The sequence below is a fragment of the Pan troglodytes genome, chromosome 10, assembly GCF_028858775.2.
Source record: "Pan troglodytes isolate AG18354 chromosome 10, NHGRI_mPanTro3-v2.0_pri, whole genome shotgun sequence".
NCBI classification, from domain to species: domain Eukaryota; kingdom Metazoa; phylum Chordata; class Mammalia; order Primates; family Hominidae; genus Pan; species Pan troglodytes.
The window spans coordinates 7467628-7483154 of record NC_072408.2 but is presented as its reverse complement, the minus strand read 5'-3'; the positions used below and the strand labels follow the sequence as shown (position 1 = coordinate 7483154).

The window sequence follows — 15527 nt, the reverse complement described above, 5'->3', positions numbered from 1 at the left end:
AAACAAAATTACCCAGACGTGGTGGCACACACCTGTAGTCCTAGCTACTCAGAAGGCTGAGGCAGGAGGATCGCTTGAGCCCAGAAGTTTGAGGTTACAGTGAGCCAAGATGATGCCATTGCACTCCAACCTAAGTGAGACAGAATGAAACCCTGCCTCAGAAAACTAAAAACAAAAAACAAATGTCACCAATCTGTGAGCCCTTTGATGATCACCCAAGCCCCCTTACTTTCTCCACTTTAAAAAAATCTTATCATCACTAAAATAGTATATATTTATTAGCTTGTGCTTATTCTTTTGTCTTCCCTTTCTACTAGTGAGCTCTATGAGAGCCGATACTTTGTCTTTTTTTGTTGTTCACCGTCATATATCCAGCATCTGGAAGAGTGCCTGGCACATAGAGATGTGGAATAAATGTTGAATGCATGTATAATCCTCCTCCCTACAGGTGTGCTGCCTCCCCCCATTAGATTGCTCTTCTTCCATTCTATATCTAAATTAATGCATCATCATTCATTACAATGCCAAAGAGTCATTCTCCAATTCACTCTCTCGCAATCACACAACATCAAATTGATAATTTTTAAAAACCACACTGGTGGCAAAGGATCAAACAAGAACAATGCTTGAAGGTCATTGGAATGCCACAGTGGAAATTCGTATGAGAGAAAGGGCCTAAACAAGAGCAGCATTGACCGTGGTAATACTAAGATGCTATTTGCCATGTTCACTGTTGACATTTGCATGGATGGTACAAAAGCAACAGTGGGTAAAACGCTGGTCCCTCAGCATGAATCATGGTAGTGACACCAAACCATACTTGGAGTCATTGCCTTCATTACATAGACTCACTGGGGAAAGCCAGTGTCATTTAAGAATGCCCTTCATAAAGGAGTAAAAATTATTAATTGTGATAAATCTAGACCTTTAAATATGTCTTTTGTCTGTGCGATGAAGTAAGAAGAACACATAACGCACTCAGTTGCATACAGAGGGTTTTCTCGAGGAAATAATACCAGCTCAACTAGCCACTTTTTTCACAGAACACCAGAAGGACTAACAGACAAACTATGGTTGTTCAGACTTAGATACGGCAGATCTTTTCTTGAAAATGAACAAAGTGAGTCAATCTCTTCAATGAAAACAACTAATGGTATTTGTTGGCAATAATAAAATTTGAGCTTTCAAGTGAAAATTATAATTTTGGAAAACTTGTTTCTGTCATCATGAGTTTGACAACTTCCCAACTGCCTGATAAATTGATGGTGATATTTTTGTAAATTTTTTTGATATTATATAATAATACATGTCAACATTAGGAAAAGCCATATAACTCAGTGAACCAGCATTTTCTAAATGACCAATGCATGATGTTACAAAAGCATGACTGGGTAAAAAAGTCCATTCAAGGACAAGATTGGCTGGACGCAGTGGCTCACGCCTGTAATCCTAGCACATTGGGAGGCCGAGGCAGGTGGATCACCTGAGGCCAGGAATTTGAGACCAGCCTGGCCAAAATGGCAAAACTCCGTCTCTACTAAAAATACAAAAATTAGCTGAGTGTGGTCGTGGGCGCCTGTAATCGCAGCTACTCAGGAGGCTGAGGCAGGAGAATTGCTTGAACCCAGGAGGCAGAGGTTGCAATGAGCTGAGATCGCACCACTGCACTCCAGCCTGGGGGAAGGGCGAGACTCTGTCTCAAAAAAAAAAAAAGGACAAGATTGACTACCATTTTAATGTAACAGAGTAAAAAAGTTAACTGATAAAGTTTTAGATTCCAAATTGTTAGCCTTTAAGAAATTACAGTTATCTGAGAAGGTTATTAAAATGCTTCTCTACACTACGCATGGTGGCTCATGCCTGTAATCGCAGCACTTTGGGAGGCCGAGGTGGGAGGATCCCTGAGCCCAGGAGTTTGAGATCAGTCTGGGCAACATAGCAAGACCCCATGTCTACAAAAAAAATTTTTTTAATTAGCTGGGCATAACGATGCACACCTGTGGTCCTAGCTACTTGGGAGGCTGAGGCAGGAGGACTGCCTGAGCCCAAGAGTTGGAGTAAGCTAGGGTTGTGCCACTGCACTCCAACTGGGCAACGGAGTGACACCCTGTGTCTCAGAAAATAAAAATTAAAAAAAAAATAAAATGCTCTTCCTTTCCCAACTACATATTTGTGTGGTGCTGGTTTTTCTTCATATATTCCAACCAAAAGAACATACTGTAACGGGTTGAATGGAGAAACAGATATGATAATCCAGATCGATCCTGCTAAGCCAAATGTTAAAAAAAAAAGTACAAAAAATGTAAACCAATGCCACTCTTCTCACCAGATTTTTTTGTTTTGGAAAATATAGTTATTATTTTAAAAATGTATTTAAATATAAAAGTTTTATATTTAAATGAATAAAATATTTTAAACATCTTAGGTTTAATTTCTAATATAGTAAACATCAATATGTATTATGCATATAAACAAGAACTTTGGGGGTTCTCAATAATTTTTTTTTTGTGAGACAGAGTCTTACTCTGTTGCCCAGGCTGGAGTACAGTGGCACCATCTTGGCTCACTGCAACCTCCGCCACCCAGGTTCAAGTGATTCTCCTGCCTCAGCCTCCTAAGTAGCTGGGATTACAGGTGCCCACCACTACGCCCGGCTAAGTTTTGCATTTTTTAGTAGAGATGCGGTTTCTCCATGTTGGCCAGGCTGGTCTCGAACTCCTAACCTCAAGTGATCTGCCCGCCTTGGCCTCCCAAAGTGCTGGGATTACAGGTATGAGCCACCGTGCCTGGCCTCAATAATTTTTAAGAGTAAAGGCGTCCTGACACCAAAACAGTTTGAGAATCACTGGTGGAAATTATTCTTGAATTAAAATGACATTTGTTTAAGAATTCAGTAATTTTGACTTTTCCCTCTCTGAAACTAACCCTAATTAATCTGATTTTGTGAGGTTTTATTGCATTTTTTAAAAATCCAGGGACCACGGTCTAGCCAAATGATTATCAGATCTAAGTATTCATTTTAGTCTATTTTAACACTCAGGATAATAAATTTCGGATAAATAATACTCTAATTTTTTTTTTCTGAAAAGTTACTGTCAAGGATTGTTTAAGTAATGCAAATGATCCTTTTAAACTACAGTTATACTCCACTGTTCTGACCAGAAACCCAAATACTATTGACTCAGTTTAACATTGTGTGTGCAGAATGCCCTCATAGAAGCTGATAAAACACAATTTGGATTTTTACAACAGTGATTTTCAAAGGGGTAAGCATGAGAGGTGGGAGTGGGGTTCATGTGCCCTCCCTGAGGGAAGCATCAGAATGTGAGGTGGTTGTAACTAGAGAAGTTTCTTCTGTTCGCACCAGAGATGTTAATATTTGCTGCCCTTCTATTCACTGTCTTCTCTTACAGACTTCCTGCTGTTGTAAGCAACCACTACAGATTTCTCAGAAGTACTGTGGCAAATAAAAATGATTGAGAATCATTATACATTTTCTATTCTACTAGAGAGACAGTTTAAAATAAAATAGGTAAGTATAATCTGAAGAAAATAACAGGAAATAAATAGGACCAATCAAAGCTTTTAAGGATTTGTGCTTATACTGAGGTTCTATCAGGTTCTCACGCTCTGTTAATTTGAAAGCAAAACCATTACATTTAATTGAATGTTTAATAAAATGAATTATCAGTGGCTTGTTTTATTCGGAATTCCATTATTTCTTTTTCTGAATAATATAGTTTTCCAGATTTAAGTGGTAAAAATCAAAGACTTTGTTGTAAATATTTTTTTTTTTTTTGGAGACAGAGTCTCACTCTTCTTGCCTAGGCTGGAGTACAGTGGCACGATCTCGGCTTACTACAACTTCCACCTCCTGGGTTCAAGCAATTCTCCTGCCTCAGCCTCCTGGATAGCTGGGATTACAGGCGCCTGCCACCACGCCTGGGCTAATTGTTGTACATTTTTAATAGAGACAGGATTTCACCATGTTGGCCAGGCTGGTCTCAAACTCCTGACCTCAGGTGATCTGCCCGCCTTGGCCTCAAAAAGTGCTGGGATTACAGGCGTGAGCCACTGCACCTGGACATAAATCATTATAATAATTGTATGATTGTATGATTGTATGGAGTCTAGGCTTTAGGTCTTTGCTTCCACTCTCATCTTCTTAGAATGCTAAGACCACCATGCAGTGGAAAAGCTCCATCTACCAGAAGATGAGAAGCCATGTGGAGAACTAAGACTTCCCAGCCAATAGCCAGCACCAACTGCCAGACACGTAAGTGAGGCCATCTTGAACCCTCCAACCCCAGATGTATTCAGGGTTCTCCAGAGAAACAGAACCAATAAGATGTGTGTGTGTGTGTGTGTGTGTGTGTTTATAAAGATATTTATTTTAAGGACTTGACTCACTTGATTATAGAGCTTCCAAGTCCAAAATCTGCAGGGTGGGTTGGCAGGCTGGAGGCCAGGGAAAAGGTGATGCTACAGTTCAAGTCTGAGAGCCATCTACTGGCAAAATTCCTTCTTGCTCATGGAAGGTCAGTCTTTTGTTCTATTCAGGCCTTCAGTTGATTGGATAAGGCCTACTCACATTATGGAGGGCAATCTGTGTTATTCAAAGTCCCCTGATTTGTTACTCAGAGGTGAGAAAAATCATGCTGTACTAAAGTCACCACAAAAACTTCTGTAGATCATATGGAGAAGCAGGAGAGATGAAGCTGGAGAGCAAAGCAGCAAATCAGCAATTAAAAAAGATGTTTGGAGTTGTTGAGTTTGGAGATGAAAAGTGACAAGATGAATTCTGGATTTTAGACAAAGCAATCCAACTTGTGGATGGAGAGGGATTTGAGAGGAGAAATCAGCTGTTGTCAGTAAGGGTATTTAAATTAGGATACTGGTAACGGGGATGGAGAGACACACGATTATACATGGGAAGTGAGAGCAGAAAGAATTAGGATTATTTCTTGATTTTTTTTTTTTTTTTTTTGCTCAGGCAACTGAATAGATGAAGTCATTAATGGAAACCAGGAACACTGAAGAAACAGTGAACAATTAAAGTACTTTGAGTTATCAAAGTGAGATGTCCTGCAGGTAGCTAGACGATACTGGCTGGTAATTCAGGAGAGCTGCTGCGTCCTGTGTAAAAGGAAAAGCAATTTATGGATGGTGGCTAAAGCCAGCTGGCAGGATTTAGGGGATGGGTTAGACCTGCACTTGTTTTTATGGAGAAGAGCCGGGTATAAAGTGGCAGAGTGAGATTACTGTAAAATATCTGCATTCAAAGGGCTAAAAAAAGAGAAATGCTGGAAAGGCTACTTGCTATAAACGCAGCAGGGTAGGTTAAAACAAATTACGAAGCACGGGCGGTGAGGCGCGGTGCTTAAGATTAAGGCCGGCGTGTTTTCGAGTGCACTGATACACAAAAGGGAAAGGGACCCTCCTCACCGGAAGCACAACCTCTGCCCTCTGGAGCATTACACATTCCTCCGCGCCGGAAGAAAGCGTCACGTCGCGTCGCGCCTCGCCTCGCCTCGCCTCTCCCCGCCTCGCCCCGTCGGCTTCCCTCAATCCGTACCTCTAGTAAAGGAGAGCTTGTGCCCCTCCCCGACCCCTTACCAAGGGCGAGCTGCGTGGAGTCGTTGGACTGGGCAGAACTTTGGCGGGCAAGGAGACAAACAGCCACACTGTGCTGCCGGGGAAGAGAAGAAGAAGGAAAGGCCAGACACACAGGCGTCGTGCAGCTGCGGAAGGATTCCGTTTCCTGCAGGGGGCGGAGGGATTTGACAGCACGGTAACTTCCGGAAAAGTCCTGAACCTCAGAGGAAAAGCCTTGCAAGAAACAATAACAAACGGGAGGAGGAAGCGATTCTGGGGTTTCTGTGTTGAACGGTTCTTGTCCGCGAAGATGCGCTTCGGCCTCTGTCAGGGGACTTGAACGGGCTTAGTGGGCTTCAGCCAGCTTTTCTCCACCGGTTCCCCACGGGGACCCACCCCCCCCCACCGGCCGTTGCAATGGCGGGCGTGGGGCCGGGGGGCTACGCGGCGGAGTTCGTGCCACCTCCAGAGTGCCCCGTCTTTGAGCCGAGCTGGGAGGAGTTCACAGATCCGCTCAGCTTTATCGGCCGCATCCGGCCTTTGGCGGAGAAAACCGGCATCTGCAAAATTCGGCCGCCCAAGGTACCTCAGTCTGTGAAGAGAGAGGGGGAGAAGGAAGAATGGGGGAGTCCGTACACTGGGTTTAGCTTTACTTTTCTGATCCTTGTCTCGTTTCATATGTACTCTCTTTTGAGACAACTGGAGCCTGTTTCTGGATGTTTTTGCCTCGGTTTCTTTTGTGGTCTTATGTAGACACGTCTGAACGCGAGAAAGTGGTGTCTTTGGGGCCTCTTCCGCCTAGAACTTGGGAACTGATACTTTTCTCTCAGCCGTGGGCCTAAAGCCTTTCGTTAGCCGATATGGTGTTTAAAGTACAGTATTATGACGTGACGTATTCTTCCCTCACGTATCCTCATTATGGTTTGATAGTCGGCTATCTCTTTATTCAAGACCTGGTTGGATCAAATATTTGCAGGCCTCATCTCAGGGCTAGGGTTTCTGAAAAGGTTATCTGAGCTCTAGTCTCACCGGATGGTATTACTAGACAAGAACTCCAGACTAATTATTGCCGCAGTGAAAAAGTCTTAGCGGGGAAAGAGAAGGAGCAGCAATAATTCTAAAATTTAGAGGTTTAGGAAAAATTGGTTTATAGTGGAGGTGGAAGGAAATGTTGAAATCTCTTGACATAGGGAACTCAAGATCAACGATTTTAGAATCACAGTTATTGCAGATAACTAGGTTTGCCTATAAGGTTAATTATAATCTCACCTTTGAGGTAAGGAAAACAGATACTATCCCTTGTGTGGAGGGGATTAATGCCCCAAGAGGTTGAGTGATTACTCAGGGTCAAAGGTGTTTTTCTTTACTCATTAGACCAGTGCTTTTTAAATGATGTTGCTGGACCACTTGCACCAGGGTCACCTGGATGCTTGTTTAAATGCAGATCTCTAGTCTTGTTGTGGAAGTTCTGGAATCTGCTTTTCTAGCAACTAGTCTCAGATGATTCTTCATGTAAGTTGAGGTTTTCGAACCATTGCTTTAGTCGTTGCTTGTTAAAGGCATTTTGCTTTATGTTTTGTCTAGTATTAGTAATGATAAAATATTAAGCACTGTTACCAGTGTTGCTTTTTAAAAAGCATCTGCCGTCACCACTGACTACCACAGAGATAGGCACCGCAGCGTATTAAAAACTTAAATGACAGCGAGGAGGAGCTAATTTAACACCTATAGATTGTTTGCTTTAATCTTTGAAGCCCTGACAGGTAAATAAAGTCCGCCTTTTACAGATGAGGCTAATCTGGATAAGTTAAAACACCAAATGTGTGATCTTGGGCAAGTGGCAAAGTGTATTTTGAACCTAGATCAGTTTTTCTGATTCTGAAACAGACATAATGCTCTCACTATGTTGAATGACTTTGTTTAAGGTTATAGACTACTCATTTCAAGTAGAGGATTAACAAATAATTGCTATGATGATATGCATTGCCATCCTCCAAAAACTTCCATTTAACCCTTTTTTCTATCATAATTACCTAATATTAACAAATCTTAAGCATTGAAGGTTTTCCTAAGTCATATTTTTATCTACTCTTGAATTTATTAATTAGAAATTCTATTCATGGTTACTTCGATTAAAAAAAGTTTTTTTACTTAAAAAAATGCTGAAATAATGCTTTCTCTTTATGTCACATTATTGAAAATAAATCTTGTTTGCAATCAGAATTTAATTTTAGTATTGGCAGATTTCTTCAGTTTCCAAGGTAAGACTTTTTTTTTTTTTCTTTGACTACTCACGTTTTAAAATAGGTTTACTGTTATTCTGTTAATTAGGCCAAATCAAACTATGTTATTTAGACCCCACTTGAAATATGCTATCTAATTTTAGTTATATCACAGTCTGGAAATTGTCCTTGTTCTGCGTGTTTTTTGAATATTTGGGTTCCCAGAAGCTGGGCTTTGAACAAAACATTTGTGTAACATAAAGTGCTCTGTCACATTACACATAACATAAAAAAATTGTTTAAATAAATAAGTTCTTCTTAAAAGTTTCTTTTTAATCTTAAATTTTACCCTTTTTAGTTTCAACAAAAGTTTTTTTTTTTTTTGATCTTGGTAAACCTGAATGTTTACTAGATACTGTTTTGTGGTACATGACCTCATTGAATTCCACTTGACTAACTTGGGAAAGCATAATTGTGGGAGGTAAACGGTGGGACTGGTTTGAAGAGGATTGCTTCTCTGAACAATACAGGTTGAGCATCCATCCCTACTTTAAAAATTCCAAATCCGAAATCATCCAAAATCTGAATTATTCTTTTTCTTTTTCTTTTTCTTTTATAGAGACAGGGTCTCGCTCTGTTGCCTGGGCTGGTCTTAAGCTCCTGGGCTCAAGCGATCCTCCTGCCTCAGTCTCCCAATGTGCTGGGATTACAGGTATGAGCTACTGCACCCAGCTTGAACCTATTATTTTTTTCATTGTATTAATGGTATGGTATATTTTTTCTGTTAACTACTTAAGTGGAAATAAGTGTAAGGAAATGATTGTTTATTGGTAGCATGTAAATTCACAGTCAGGAATGATGGTGATGCCAGACAACCACAAATTGTCCACACTGGTGGCTGAGCTAGTGACACCTTTCTTTTCTGACGGTCCAGTATACACAAGCGTTATGCACCAGATTATTAAAAATATTGCATAAAATTACCTTAGCCTATGTATAACTTTATATGAAACAAAAGAATTTTGTATTTAGGCTTGGTTCTTTCTCCAAGTTATCTTATTATGTATATGCAGATATTCCAAAATATGGAAAAATCTGAAATCCAAAACACTTCTGGTTCCAAGCATTTCAGATGAGGGATACTCAACCTGTATTAAAATTATTTTATCGAAAATAATTGCTCATTCTGTCTCTATAATAAAGAAGACTTGTAAGTTAGTCTATTAGCACCATGATTTGTGGCAAAACCCCCCTTTAAGGGAATAATTAATGCATTCCTTGTTTACATACCACTGTGTTTTTTTAAAAAAATCTTTCTATTTAGGACTGGCAGCCTCCATTTGCCTGTGAAGTAAAAAGCTTTCGTTTCACTCCAAGAGTCCAGCGCCTGAATGAACTTGAGGTAAGTGTTTTGTCACCATTTCTGCTTCCTAATTCATTCTTTATATTAGGGCTGTAGGTAGAGAACTTTGAGAAGCTCATGTACCACAGCCTAGAGTTTGTGTTAATTGGTATTGAATGGAATAGTTACTTGATGTTTGGAGGAAGAGTATGATTTTTAAAAAATTGTGCAAAGTTGTTATGGTTTTTCCATTTAACTGAGAAATGTTCAATGCTTAGCTTCAGAGACTTAGAATTCTTAAATTCTACTTTCTCTAGTGTTTCTTACTCTACTAAAATTTTTGTTAATCTTGGAAGATTTCTTTCTCCCTCGGTTCTTGGAAAATGGATTTTTAAATCCTATTTTAAAACCCTAGTTTTCAGAGTTTGTTTTGTTTTGGTTTGGTTTTGGTTTTGGTTTTAATGGAACTTTGCCAGGAGTGTTAATCTGATTTATTAAGATTTTAAGTATTACTTTTTAATTACTTTAAGTATTATTTTTTAATTACTTTAAGTATTACTAATTTATCTTAAATTTTCTAAATGGAAGTCTACGTTTTGCTGTTTTTTCTGTTTATGGGTTTTCAGAAGGTTCTTCATTGTGATATGAAAACTTTTAGAGTACAGAAGGAAAATTATTGATAGCAAAGGTTTATTATGTCATTCTGAAGTTTTTTTTCTTTTCTCCCCAAAACATTTCTGAGAGTTTAATACATACTTTTTTTTTTTTTTTTTTTCCAGAGAGTCTCGCTCTGTCACCCAGGCTGGAGTGCAGTGGTGCGATCTCGGCTCACTGCAACCTCTACCTCCCGGGTTCAAGCGATTCTCCTGCCTTAGCCTCCCTAGTGGCTGGGATTACAGCGACCATGCCCAGCTAATTTTTGTATTTTTAGTAGAGACGGAGTTTTGCCGTGTTGGCCAGGCTGGTCTGGAACTCCTGACCTCAGGTGATCTGCCCGCCTTGGCCTCCCAAAGTGCTGGGATTACAGGCGTGAGCTACCGCGCCTGGCCGCAATGCATATTTTTTCTTTTTAGTCTCTTGTAATGAGATACTTGACAAAGCATATTAGTATCAGTGAGGTATAGAGTTGATGCACCTAAAGTGTGCATGTTACCTATGGATGAAATGACAGAACGTTGGAGACTGAAGAGAATCCGATCTACTGAATTTTCTGATCAGCATAAAGTTAAACCAACTTACAAAAATTGTTTTGGTTGCTAATATGACAACTTTTTACATAAATCAGAGTAACTTTTTTGCCTGAAAAAATATAGTTTATTAGAAGTCTTTTGCCTCTTTATTATTGGCTAGTTTTACTATTGGCTAGTTTTACAGGGTTGAAATAAGCAATAATGAAAAAAAGTCTTTGAATTTCTTTAGAGAAATGAGTACCTCTATTACAGCTGTCCCAAACCTTTTTGGCACCAAGGACTGGTTTCATGGAAGACAGTTTATCCATGGATGGATGGGGGTATGGAGGATGGTTTTGGGATGAAACTGTTCCACCTCAGATCATCAAGCATTACTTAGATTCTCAAAAGGTGCTCACAACCTAAATCCCTCACACGCAGTTCACAATAGGGTTTGTGGTAATGCTTGCCCGGTTGGTTGCCCACTGCCGCTGCTCACCTCCTGCTGTGCGGCTGGGTTCCTAACAGGCCGCTGATGGGTACTGGTCCACAGCCTGGGGTTTGGGGACCCCTGCTCTGTTATTCTCATTCATTTCAATCATAACTTAGTTCTTACTTCTGTATTTTAATAATCTTAGGCAATGACCAGAGTGAGATTGGATTTCTTGGATCAACTAGCAAAATTTTGGGAACTTCAAGGATCTACTCTGAAGATCCCTGTGGTAGAGAGAAAAATCCTGGATCTGTATGCTTTGAGCAAGGTGAGGCTCATACTGGTTTAGAAATTAGAGCACAGGCTTGTGAATTTAGGAATATCAAATAGATTTGGTAGGAAACATTGCTTCCAATAGAGGATTTGTTTGACAATGAAATGCACTAGCTGGGTATGGTGGTGCATGCCTGTAATCCCAGCTACTCGGGAGGTTGAGGCAGGAGAATTGCTTGAACCCAGGAGGCGGAGGTTGTGGTGAGCTGAGATCGCACCATTGCACTACAGCCTGGGCAACAAGAGCAAAACTCGGTCTCAAAAAAAAAAAAAAAGGACAATGAAATGCACATTTGAATAAATGGAAATGACTGTTTTCAAAGTTATCTTTAAAATTTTATATTTGTTGAGATCAATATTTAATTACTAAATATTAATATTTATCAGGCTCTGTGATATACAGTATGCAAAATAAATTACTCTAGCCTGCTAATGTTATCTTGTGCTGAGTGTACAATGTTCTGTGTTGAGCTTGTCATCTTTTTTTTTGTTACTTAATTGAAAATTTGGGCCAGGCACGGTGGCTCATGCCTGTAATCCCAGCACTTTAGGAGGTTGAGGTGGGAGGACCACTTGAGCCTAGGAGTTAGAGACTAGCCCAGGCAACATGGTGAAACCCTATGTCTACTAAAAATACATAAAAGCTAACTGGGCATGGTGGTGCACACCTGTAGTCTCAACCACTCAGGAGGCTAAGGTGGGAGGATCACATGAGTCCGGAAAGTCAAGGCTGCAGTGAGCTGTGATTGCGCCACTGCACCTCAGCCTTGGCCACAGGAGTTAGACCCTGTCTCAAAAAAAAAAAGAGAAAATTTGACATATTAAAGGGACTCATGTTTCTCAGCATTCTTATGTGTGGTATATATTAGTTTTGTTAATACGTGTATGTAGTGTTAATGGCTGACTGAGGCCATCATTATTCAGTAGGATGACCAAACAGCTCAGAAACTTAAGGGTGAAGAGTTTAGACAAGTTTTTGCCGAAATTGTGTTAATTTTTTAACATTATATTCCCTAATGTGAAAAAAAAAACTTAACTGACCTGCAAGCTGAGATTATAATAACCTTGAGATATGTTTTTTTCTCTTTTTTTTGAGATGGAGTTTTGCTCTTGTGTCCAGGCTGGAGTGCAATGGCCTGATCTTGGCTCACTGCAACCTCCGCCTCCCAGGGTCAAGCAATTCTCCTTCCTCAGCTTCCCGAGTAGCTGGGATTACAGGCATGTGCCAACATGCCAGGCTAATTTTGTATTTTTTAGTAGAGATGGGGTTTCACTATGTTAGTCAGGCTGGTCTTGAACTTCTGACCTCGTGATCCGCCCACCTCGATCTCCCAAAGTGCTGGGATTATAGATTACAGGCGTGAGCCACCGTGCCCGGCTAAAATATGTTTTGTTACTACAATAATACAAATTTATTATTGCTTAATTATCTGGGAATTTTATAAAACAACTTCTTCTTGTGGCCTTTCATATCTTATAATTTATATACTATTTTGAAATAAAAATTTATTCTTATTTAAATTGCAGTTACTTTTAGAAGATTTCACTTTTTTTTTTTTTTGAAATGGAGTCACGCCCTTGTTGCCCAGGCTGGAGTGCAGTGGTGCCATCTTGGCTCACTGCAGCCTCCACCTCCCGGGTTCAAGTGATTCTTCTGCCTCAGCCTCCCGGGTTCAAGTGATTGTCCTGCCTTGGCCTCCCGAATACCTGGGATTACAGGTGCCTGCCACCACACCCGGCTAATTTTGTATTGTTAGTAGAGACAGGGTTTCTCCATGTTGGTTAGGCTGGACTCGAACTCCTGACCTCAGGTGATCCACCCGCCTCAGCCTCCCAGAGTGTTGGGATTACAGGCGTGAGCCACCATGCGTGGCCAGGAAGATTTCACTTTTAAGGAAAAACATGAGAATAATTCGTGGCATGTGGTGGCTCATACCTATAATCCCAGCACTTTGGGAGGCTGAGGTGGAAGGATTGCTTGAACCTAGGAGTTCGAGACCAGCCTAGGCAACATAGTGAGAGTCCATCTCTACAAAAAATTAAAAAATAAATAATCCTGCCATGGTGGTGGACTCCTGGAGTCCCAGCTAATCAGGAGGCTGAGGCAGGAGGATTGCTTGAGCCCAGGAGGTCAAGACTGCGGTGAGCTGTCATCACACCACTGCATTCCAGCCTGAGTGACAGAGCAAGACCCTGTTTCCAAAAAAACAGAGTAACCATATTTAAATTATCTTTTATGATACATTTTAAAATTAGTGTCAGGTCAAAATTCTCTTACTAAAAAATTTGGGAAGTACGGTCTTACGCTAAAATACAGCTTGAGACTTTTTTTAATCAGTCAGGTAATGATGTTAGTAAGTAAGCACTGTGCCAAGAATTGTCTAGTATAGTTATATGAAAACCTATGGTACTAAAGAACAAATTATGCTAAATTTGAGTGGTGGGTTTCTTCTTATAGGGAACTATTAGGATAAAAATTCATTTTAAGAATGCTTTTTTGAAATTTTTATTCAATCAAAACTTACCTACTAAGTTTTGCTGTATGATGCTGTTTAAGATTCTGAATGTGTTTGACTGTAGCATGAATAAAATACAAAAAAATTTCAAAAATTGGCTCGGCACTGTGGCTCATGCCTGTAATCCCAGCACTTTGGAAGGCTGAGGCGGATGGATCACCTGAGGTCAGGAGTTTTTGAGACCAGCCTGGCCAACATGATGAAAACCTGTCTCAGCCGGGCACGGTGGCTCATGCCTGTAATCCCAGCACTTTGGGAGGCTGAGGCAGGAGGATCACTTGAGGTCGGGAGTTCGAGACCAACCCAACCAACATGGAGAAACCTCGTCTCTACTAAAAATACAAAATTAGCCGGACGTGGTGGCACATGCCTGTAATCTCAGCTACTTGGGAGGCCGAGGCAGGAGAATTGCTTGAACCCGGGAGGTGGAGGTTGTGGTGAGCTGAGATCACGCCATTGCACTTCAGCCTGGGCAATAAGAGCGGCACAACTCCGTCTAAAAAAAAAATAAAATAAAACCTATCTCTACTAATTATGCAAAAAATTAGCCAGGTGTGGTGGTGGGCACCTGTAATTCCATCTGCTCAGGAGGCTGAGGTAGGAAATCACTTGAAACCGGGAGGCAGAGGTCGCAGTGAGTTGAGATAGTACCACTGCACTCCAGCCTGGGCAACAAGAGTGAAACTGTGTCTCAAAAAAAAAATTTTTTTTCAAAAATTATTTTATCATTAATAGCAATATGTTGTAGTACTCTTTAATGAAGCTCTTTCTACTTTTTTTTTTAGACAGAGTCTCACTCTTTTGCCCAGACTGGAGTGCAGTGGCACAATCTTGGCTCACTGCTACCTCCACCTCCCAGGTTCAAGCGATTCTCATGCCTCAGCCTCCTGAGTAGCTGGGACTGGGATTAAAGGTGTGTGCCACCACACCCGGCTAATTTTTATATTTTTAGTAAAGATGGGGTTTTTACCATGTTGGCCAGGCTGGTCTTGAACTCCTGACCTGAAATGATCTGCCCACCTTGGCCTCCCAAAGTGTAGGGATTACAGGTGTGAGCCACTGTACCCGGCCAATCTTTATCTCTATTTTATTTTCATAAATACCCTAAGGAATTTGCTAGAGTAAGTATTAATAGTATGAGTAGTAATCTATTGAAACTTTCTCTGTCAGTGATTTTCCATTTAAAAGGTAAACCTTAGGTTTAATCTGATGGTAAGTTAAATTGCATTTTTTTTTTTTTTTTTGGAGACGGAGTCTCCCCCATCACCCAGGCTAGAGGCGTGATCTCGGCTCACTGCAACCTCCCACCTCCTGGGTTCAAGCGATTCTCCTCACTCAGCCTCAGAAGCAGCTGGGACTACAGGCGCACACCACCACGCCTGGCTAATGTTTGTATTTTTAGTAGAGACGGGGTTTCATCATGTTGGCCAAGCTAGTCACGAACTCCTGATCTCAAGTGATCTCCCGTCTTGGCCTCCCAAAATGCTGGGATTACAGGTGCAAGCCACCGCGCCCGGCTGCACTTTTCTGGTTTTCTAAAGTCATAGGATTTCAAAATAGGGAAGGGGCTTTTAGAGGTAACCTAGTCTGAATACTTAGTTGTTCACAATTCTCCTTATAACAGTCATCCAGAGTGTTTAACTCCATCTTGAGAAGCTGATTTCCTTTTAAGGTTCATACTACTAATAAAGTATACTTTGTTTAAATATTCAGAAAACTTATTGAAAATATGTTATGATTAAAGGTTAAGTGTGCTTATCTGAGGGTTTATTGGAATCTTGTCTTTTGTGGGTTTTTTTAAGTCCTCATGGACATCTCTTTCCCCAGCCTGTGAGAATGTTTGCAAAACTGAGATTTAAAGCTAAAAGGCAGACAAACTTTGATTTGTAGTTATTTTAGTTTATAATACTTTGTTCC

The 15527-nt window shown here is 40.6% G+C and overlaps 2 protein-coding genes across 17 annotated transcripts in view; one reads left to right on the top strand and one right to left on the bottom strand.

Annotated features, from left to right (window-relative positions):
• CCDC77 (coiled-coil domain containing 77) overlaps positions 1-5999 on the bottom strand; it is a 78591-nt gene extending 72592 nt beyond the window's left edge. For 3 of the 14 annotated variants that reach the window (XM_054663925.2, XM_054663932.2, XM_063785393.1), the window contains exon 1: positions 5617-5712. The gene's annotated coding sequence lies outside the window, so the exon portion shown is untranslated. Of the gene's footprint in view, positions 1-32; positions 131-5445; positions 5464-5616 lie in introns of those variants that run through there. The other 11 variants (XM_054663930.2, XM_063785394.1, XR_010147929.1 and 8 more) reach the window with 8 other exon arrangements.
• The window catches only part of KDM5A (lysine demethylase 5A), a 106006-nt gene continuing 96261 nt past the window's right edge, over positions 5783-15527 (top strand). For 2 of the 3 annotated variants that reach the window (XM_003313426.7, XM_016922686.4), the window contains exons 1-3: positions 5783-6177; positions 9142-9219; positions 10967-11089. In XM_003313426.7, the coding sequence (XP_003313474.3) occupies positions 6013-6177; positions 9142-9219; positions 10967-11089 (366 nt within the window). In that variant the 5' untranslated portion in view covers positions 5783-6012. The remainder of the gene's footprint in view (positions 6178-9141; positions 9220-10966; positions 11090-15527) is intronic. The other variant, XM_063785382.1, reaches the window with a different exon arrangement.